This window comes from Asterias rubens, chromosome 7 (genome assembly GCF_902459465.1).
Source record: "Asterias rubens chromosome 7, eAstRub1.3, whole genome shotgun sequence".
Lineage (NCBI taxonomy): Eukaryota > Metazoa > Echinodermata > Asteroidea > Forcipulatida > Asteriidae > Asterias > Asterias rubens.
In genome coordinates, this window is record NC_047068.1 from 12,082,150 (window position 1) to 12,091,107 (window position 8,958).

The 8,958-nt window shown below is 36.0% G+C and overlaps 1 protein-coding gene across 1 annotated transcript; it reads left to right on the forward strand.

Annotated features, from left to right (window-relative positions):
* Position 1: 1 nt before the first annotated feature.
* On the forward strand, positions 2 to 6,210 carry LOC117292163 (alpha-L-fucosidase-like). The gene is made up of 8 exons (XM_033774103.1): positions 2 to 440; positions 1,214 to 1,320; positions 1,870 to 2,003; positions 2,491 to 2,624; positions 3,145 to 3,242; positions 3,929 to 4,061; positions 4,710 to 4,880; positions 5,344 to 6,210. The coding sequence occupies exons 1-8, from the start codon at positions 91 to 93 to the stop codon at positions 5,597 to 5,599; spliced, it is 1,383 nt and encodes a 460-aa protein (XP_033629994.1). The 5' UTR covers positions 2 to 90; the 3' UTR covers positions 5,600 to 6,210.
* Positions 6,211 to 8,958: the final 2,748 nt, after the last annotated feature.

Genomic DNA, 8,958 nt, shown 5'->3' on the forward strand with positions numbered 1-8,958 from the left:
TGTGGTCATGTGACTGGCTGGTCTGCAAAGCTCGGTTTGTTTTGATTTAGCCGCGTAGTGCATGCAGTGGTGGATAGATTCCCACTCAAAATGGCTGCTCATTGCACCTTTGTGTTCCTGGTTTTCCTGTGTATTTCTGTATCCCAGACTCTTGCAATCTACCAGCCAACTTGGGCGTCTTTAGATGCTCGACCCCTACCAGCCTGGTACGATGAAGCTAAGATAGGAATCTTCATGCACTGGGGTGTTTTCTCCGTTCCAAGTTTCGGTTCTGAGTGGTTCTGGTGGAACTGGAAGGGTAGACAACTTCCTGCTTATGTTGATTTCATGACGAACAACTACCGGCCAGGGTTCACCTATGCTGATTTTGCTCCGATGTTCACTACAGAGTTCTTTAATCCCAAGGAGTTTGCTGAGATCATCGAAGCTTCTGGGGCTAAGTAAAATTAAATTCATAAATTTTTAAATTAAATGTTCAGATATATTTGTTTAGCTGCAAATTCTGGTGGTCTGTAGGCCCAATAAAATAGAAATAGGTTAAAGTTTAGGCAAATATTACTTCTAGAAACTAAGGCTCCTCACGGGAGAGCCTTATAGTTTCTAGAAGTAGACAAATATAGCCCCATTAAATAGGTCAAATCCACTCCATTTGACACATTTATAGTTACTGTATTTGCCTAACTTTAATCTGTTTCTATGTTTGTTTAAGCTTTAAACATTGTACTGTCATGACTGTGTACTTCTTCCTTATTGTAAAGTGATTGTGCATTTTTAAGGTCCCTTTGAAATTATTTTTAATCCATCTTACTGGTATTTCCTTCCCTTTTTTTAAGCGCTTCGGACTTGGGTTTTATGATAGCCCAGGTTGGACTCCTCCGTTGCATACAGTGGCACTGACTGATGTCCTACCAGGGCTAGGGTTTACCTAGTTACTGGGGTGGTGCTGTACTCCTTTTTTCTCGAAATTTGACATTTAAGGCGGTTGTACTGACCGATAATGACAAATAAAATAAAAAGGGGGAGCACAGTAGCCCAGTACTGTAGCCGGGTCTCGAAATTTGACTGAATTGACTCGCTTAAAAAAATGCACAGGATTTTAGGCCAACAAAAGAATTATTTGTAATCCAGAAGTATAAATGATTGTAAACTGAGTTTTCCCCCCAATGCTTTACTAAAATAATCAATTTAAAAACAAATCTTCTTTGTATTGTAGATATGTTGTGTTGACCAGTAAACACCATGAAGGTTTCACCAACTGGCCATCCAAGTATTCATGGAATTGGAACTCTATGGATGTTGGGCCCAAGAGAGATCTCGTTGGTGAGTTTCACCATCTCATATTATTTGCAAATTATGTTGTATTATTATTACTGGTAAAATTAAAAACATCTGGCAGGCTGAATTTTAACACAGATTGACAATAAAAAATATAAAAGCACAGGAAAATATGTATGCAATAGGAACGATACGCATTTAAAAGCAATAAGACAATAGATTCAGTACCAAAACCAAAAATAACTATAACTTAGAATTTCTTTTGTACAAGCTCACTTAAACCAGACTGAGACCAAATCAACTTTTTATGCACAATATTTGTTAATTATAAGAGACATGTCTTGATGGCGAGGAAGACATTGAACTGTGACAGCTTTATTTGGCAAACATTTCATTTTCGTACCTAGAACTTCTTATCTCGCCAAGTAGTTCTCGGCTTGTTTAGAAATGTGATAACTACTATTTTGTAGTAGGGCCTAGTTGTGGCAGCAAGTAGTTGAAAAACAGTAGTCGCGACTCAACTATAGCAATCAATAGGCTTATTTATGTTGATAAATCAGTGGAATTCTTTTTCATGATTTTTTGTTGTTGTAGGTGAGTTGGCTGCAGCAGTCCGAACCTACACTAAAGATGTTCACTTCGGTCTCTATCACTCTCTCTTTGAATGGTTCAATCCGTTATTTCTGAAAGACAAAGCAGCTAATTTCACATCGCAGGAGTACGTTCAGGTAAAAAGTATTCTTCACTTTTAAAAGGAACACGTTGCCTTGGATCAGGAGAGCTAGTCTTTGTAAAGCCCTTGTAACCGTTTTTTTTTTTTTTTTAATGCTATGGTTAGAAAGATGTTTAAAAAGAAAAAATAATGACCCACAAAAATATGCTTCCAAATTGCGTGGTTTTCTTTTTACTTCGCAAACTAACATGGTCGGCTGCAGTATTAGTTCACAATGTGTTAGAAAAACCGTGTTTTTTTTAGGCTTGTTTGTGTGGATCATTATATTCTACTTTTCAAACATATTTATAATCATATGTGTTTCATAACGAACAGTTTCAAACGCGTTTCTAGACCAACTCGCCCGATAGGGCAGCAAGACCTTAAGGGAAATTGACAATGTTAAAAAGAAGGAGCTGTCTTTTGTCTTTCACAATTTGGAATTTCCAGGCAAATTGCTAAGTCCACTTTTATTGTTATTATCTGTCATGTCTTTGGAGTAGGAAATCTGCCTGCCAGAGTTGCATGAGATCATAGAGGCTTATAAACCAGACGTACTGTGGTCTGATGGCGACTGGGACGCTAGCCCAGCTTACTGGAACAGCACAGAATTCTTAGCGTGGCTGTATAACAGTAGGTAAGTGTTTGAAGGGTCAAGGATAACAACAATTACACCTATTAATAAAGGCATTGGACACCAGTCTTCACACTTGATGTATCTTAACATTTGCATAAAAAACAAACCTGTGAAAATTTGACCCAATTCGTTGTTGAAGTTGCGAGAGAATAATGGAAGAAAAATCACCCTTGTCGCACAAGTTGTGTGCTTTCAGATGCCTTGACTTTGAGACCTCAGCTGAGTTCGGGTGAAAACAAATTATATTCTGTATACCCTGATGCCCCAAAACACTAACTTCTATTAAGAATACAAGGAAATGAAGTAAAAGCACTTGTATAACATCTAGTTGGTAAGACACTGCTCTAGAATTGCAAAGGTCATGGGTTCGAATCCTAACCCATTATGCCTGTGATTTTGTTCACAAAGCTTGAGAGAGTACGGAGTATACAGTGCTAACGGTGTATATGGGTAAAACCAAAGTTAATAATCTTTGAACTGATCACTTATTTAATTGTAATAAAATTCATTTGTTTTTCAGCCCGGTTAAAGATACAATTGTTACGAATGATAGATGGGGCCGAGGTACCGCGTGTAGACATGGTGGATACTACAGTTGTCAGGATCGCTATAACCCTGGTTTGTATTTGCTTTTAAATGAATGAACTTAATGTTTCCTCCACAGTTATCAATGTCGATGCAAATCTTTTTTTTAGAAACATTTTATCAGAGTAACGAGATTGTAACGGTATGTAGGTGATAGGAAGAGAAATGATTGTGCCTTTAACTTGCATGATGGAAATATATTACTAAGAGAGGTTTGTGTTAATTCCATGTGAAAATCTCTCTCGAGTAGTGATGGTATTATGATTAGTTTGTTTAAAGATGTTGTCCTTGCCCTGATGGTTTTCTTCATTTAAAGACAGTGGACACTATTGGTAATTGTCAAAGACCAGTCTTCTCACTTGGTGTATCTCGACATATGCATAAAATAACAAACCTGTGAAAATTTGAACTCGATTGGTCGTCGGAGTTGCGAGATAACTCGGAAAGAAAAAAACACCCTTGTCATATGTAGTTGTGTGCTTTTAGATGCTTGATTTCGAGACCTAAAATTCTAAACTTGAGGTCTCGAAATCAAATTCGTGGAAAATTACTTCTTTCTCGAAAACTACGTCACTTCAGAGGGAGCCGTTTCTCACAATGTTTTACAATATCAACCTCTCCCCATTACTCGTTACCAAATGAGGTTAGATGCTGATAATTATTTTGAGTAATTACCAATAGTGTCCACTGCCTTTAATTTATCATCTTTTAACTAATAGGTGTTTTGCAGAAACACAAATGGGAGAATGCTATGACGCTTGATAAGAAGTCTTGGGGTTTCCGGCGTGATGCAGATTTAGCTGACTACTATGATATGGAAGAACTGATCCAGGTTCTAGCAGAAACTATTAGGTTAGTAATGATAATCATAAGAAGACTTGTTATGCACACATATCCACCTGGATATGGGTGTTCACGGCGCAGTAAAACCAAAAACAAAACAAAAACAAAGAAAAACAGACACAACAAAACTAGTCCTTGAAAACCTGTGACATAAGATACATTTGAGAAGAGATTAGAATTTTGTGGTACAAAGACAGATCTAGAAAATAAAGATTAAGTGGTAGAGAGTTCCAGATGCGTGGCGCAGCTGAAGAAAAAGACCTGTCACCCCATGAGTGTCGAGACTTGGGGTCGATGAGGAGAAGCATGGAACTTGATAGAAGATTCCTTAATGGAGTGTAAACTTGAAATAGTTCAGAAATATAGTGGGGAGCCTTGCCATTAAGTGCTTTGTGAACAAAGAGCATCAGCTTGAAGATGATTCGTTGAGAGATTGGGAGCCAGTGTAGTTTTTTTAAGTAGCCATATTCTGTTACTGTTTTTGAAATAATTTGAGTTTAATTGTTTTGTTGTTTTTAGTTAATTTTAATTGATTGTAAAGCAACTTTGTCCAGGATTCTGTCTCCCTTCCTTTGGAAGTTTTTTTTGGCACCCTGGTCTCCCTCCAAGTTTTTTGTTGGTACATTTCAAATTAAAATCTATTTGTCTGTTTTGTAGTTGTGGCGGTAATCTCTTGGTGAACATCGGTCCAACCCATGATGGTCGTATTGTTCCAATATTTGAAGAGCGTCTGCGTCAGCTGGGTTCTTGGTTGAAGGTGAATGGTGAGGCCATCTATGCATCCAAGCCATGGAGGGCACAGAATGACACCAAGACTCAAGGAGTTTGGTAAGAATTAACAGACAAGTTTCAACAAACCCACCAAGAAATCCAAATGATAACAACTAAAAACACATTTAAGCTTATGAACTGAAACTTCTATTATTCTCCACCTGTGACTTCATACTGTTGCTCTGTTGCTCCATTATTTCGAAAAAAGGGCGTCGATAGCTCTCTTTAAATAATATCATGCCACTCATGCTAAATAAAGGAGCACTGGAACATTTGAGCGTGACGCCACAGGTGGAGGTTAAATGGCAAAATGCCCTCGGTGTAGGCCAAATTCGTGGGATATACAAATGCCACTCAGGATTTGCCCTTTGGTCTTCCAACTCACAAATGCTCGAACAGTATCCTATGCGTAATGTTCCCTGTGCATGTTTACCTGAATCAGTAATAGTAAGCTATAGACCTGTCACTAGTTTGTCGCAAGTTTAGTCTTCTAGAATTCTTTTTTGATATCTTTCTCCAGGTACACCTCAAAGACGATTGAAGGAACAACAGCAGTATATGCCATCGTCTTGGATTGGCCAATCAATAATCAGCTGGCCCTTGGTGTTCCCATAGCAACGAACCAAACAATGATTAAAATGCTGGGATATTCTAATCTTCTACGCTGGCAACCCATGGCGTCTGGTTCCGGACTCATCATTACCATGCCTCCATTAAACCAAGCACAGTTGCCATGCAAATGGGCTTGGGTTATCAAGATGCAAGCTGTGAAGTGAACGAGAGAACCACACTTTCTTTTGCAAGAAAAAGGATTAGTGTCCTGACCTTTTCAAACCTACCAGAGTCAGTAGAATCTTGTTTAATGGCTTAAAGAGAAAGACTGTGCTTGGGTAGAAGTATAAGGGCACTAACTTTTTTCGTAGAGCTTTTGCAAACTTTGAGGCTTTGCATGGTGAAGGAATTTGTATGTTTGAAAGTTTATATTTTTGTATTCAATGATATAAGACCAGGAAGATTTGTTTTTATGGGTCTCTAGTTAGTTTTAAGTTTTACTTACTTTTTACTTTTACTTGTTTTTTGTTTTTTTAAATAGTTTTCTGTTTTATTTCAACAGGGGGTACTGTGGGGTTGCTGTATATCCCTATATGTTACTTAATGTTTTGTATCTGTTTTTTCCGATCTATCAGCGCCATGAGGATATTTGGTAGATGTGTGCACAATGTGCTTTTCATTATTAACGTTTACAAATGGACAGAAACAAATACATGTAGACAGAAACAGTTTAATGCTTCCATTTTTTACGCCGCACTCTTTCTTTGGAATAGTCTTCCTGTGCATATTCGCCAGGCTAGTTCTTTACAACGTTTTAAGTCCCTGTTGAAAACTCATTTGTTTAAAGCTGCTTTTTTTGTAATTTGCTTATTTGTATCTTGTATCTTTCTCTCATTGTTTATTTTATTTTACTCTTTATGCGCTTGGAGGCTTTTTGCATTAGGCGCTTTACAAATGTCTTGTTATTTGAGGAAAGATTTTATTTTGTCATAGTTTGCTTTACAGTACCCAAGTTTGCATTAGTCATCTTCCTTTTGATAACTATTTGGTTATATAATTAGCTCTCGTCTTGAAATCCTAGTCCACTGTTTCTGTCACTCCTGTTATGGCCATAGTTCATTAGAGTGAGACTCAACGGAAAGACGCAATGATTACTTGACTTGTTTTTAGAACTCTTTGGGTCATGTTCAGTCTTAGTAATGCTTTGTATACATGAGTTGCATTATACATTGTTAATAGAGGGCGTTATATAAGATGAGTGGTTAACCATCAACAACTCCTACTGATTCTTCTTTGTAAACATGCATGTGCCTTGATTGAGACCAGGCCCAATTTCATAGAGCTGCCTGAACATAAAGCATTGCTGAACATTTATCTTTTTGATGTTTCAACCGTCATTTTCTTCGTAAAAGGAAGGCTAAATGTGGTTGTATAGACATTCCTTTTGTTGATTAACAAACCGCCTTGGTGTGAGTAAAACACTAAATCGTAAAAACAGATGTTTTAAAAAATCAAGTGTGAGTATTACACAAGTAGAGGCTCACCGTCTTTGAAGTAGTAACAGAAGGGTGTCAGTAAAAACTGGTGTACAGTAATTCACAAAAAAAACCAAGTAAATCATGGCATGAGTATATCACAACGTAGAATACCATTGTTGATTTGAATTAGTGGGTATTGAAGAAAGGATATCAAAAAAGAGAATGGTAAATACTCGAGAGTAAATCAGGGCATGAGTATATCACAACGTAGAATACCATTGTTGATTTGAATTAGTGGGTATTGAAGAAAGGATATCAAAAAAGAGAATGGTAAATACTCGAAAGTAAATCATGGCAAGAGTATATCATCACAACGTAGAATACCATTAATGAACTCAAATAGTGGGTATTAAAGAAAGGAAATCAAAAAAGAGAATGGTAAATACACAGTACCCGACACTCGTTATAACTATAGATCGCTGGGACTGGCCGAACGACCTCTTTATAATAACAGGAACATTGAAAAGAAGACGACCAAACCAAGAAACACAAAGCAGAAATGAGATTCGGCACTTTATAATGTACTCTTTATAAGCAGGAGTTCTTTATAACGTGCTCTTTATAACGAGGTAGACTGTAAATATCACAGAAAATATTACATTTACGGTGAATTTTACATACGATGACGGAAGATGAGAATTTGGATATCACAAAAGTGAAAAGTAAAACTTCAAAATGAATATCATAAGAAAGAATAGTGAGTACCTGTATTTAATTTTGCAGGCATACTATACTATTATAATAATAATAATATAATATATGTTTAACTTCGACTAATGGGAAGTTTTGGGCAACATTACAAACATGATTACGGTAAACAAGTCATAGTATAAAAATTGAGCATCAACAATCAGATTGTGCTTATCTGTAAAGTATCTTTCATTTATTTCATATTGTTAGTAAATTATTTATAATAGTTAGTTGAAGACCTCATTTCATGACATCCTTTGACTTTGAACAAGCACACTTAAGTACATGATTCTCATTTTGGACAGCTTAATAAATCATGTTATAGAAAAATCTTTGGTATTAATGTATTTGGTTTGCGGTAACACCATGTGTGCATGTACTTGCCAGGTAGAGTTTGTTCTTAGAGAACTGTCTTTCTTTATTCTACTGCCGTGGAGTAGATGTTCGAGGGTTCGCGAGACTTCTCAGTTCTGAAAAGAACTGACCTGCCTTTTAACTATTACCAGGGCAGATGGTATAGAAAATAGGCTTGGACTGCTATTTTACTTTAACTTATAGGATCGTAATTAACTTGGTATAACTGATCAAACTTTTATAAGTATTTTGTATACAAATGTCTAAGTCTTAGCGTAACAAATCTATGCAACTGTGCAAAAAACATGTCATGTGTAAATAAACCATAAAAACGAACTTGACTATGCTTATTTTTGGATTATTTGATTGTATTTCAGCACGTGGACATTATAAAAAGTTCTGCAAAGAATAAAGTAATAATATTTCATTCTAAACCACCATCATTGACAAAATTCTTTCAGAACGGCAAAAATACTGTAAAATAAAGCAAATAAATTTGCTCTCTGGACTATAGCTAAGAATTTTCATGAAGTATAATAATGTCAAATAAATGTTTTTTGGAGGAACAAATGGTTAGTCATTAAACATTTCATATAATACATCTACACCTTTTAAATTAATGAAACTTTAAAACAACATAAACATGTGAAAACTGATAAAATACTGACAAGTATCGTGATAAAGACTTCATAGCAGATTATGTTATAAATGTTCACCCAGTAAACAATAAACTAAAATACTGTTTCTTTTATTCAACATTTACAATAGCGCTGTACTCAAATCAACAACCTACTTGATTTTTAACAGCTGTAATAATGCAGTTAAGTTTACAATTCAAACCTTTAAAATTGCTTTAAAATTTGAAAGCTGCATCTGCACACTGCACATGTTCCAACTAATGAGATTGTTAAACAATGGAGATTCATGTAAATACATCATAATTTAAAATGTTTTAGCAATTATTTCTACACTAAGTATACAAAGACTTAACAATGAATCTG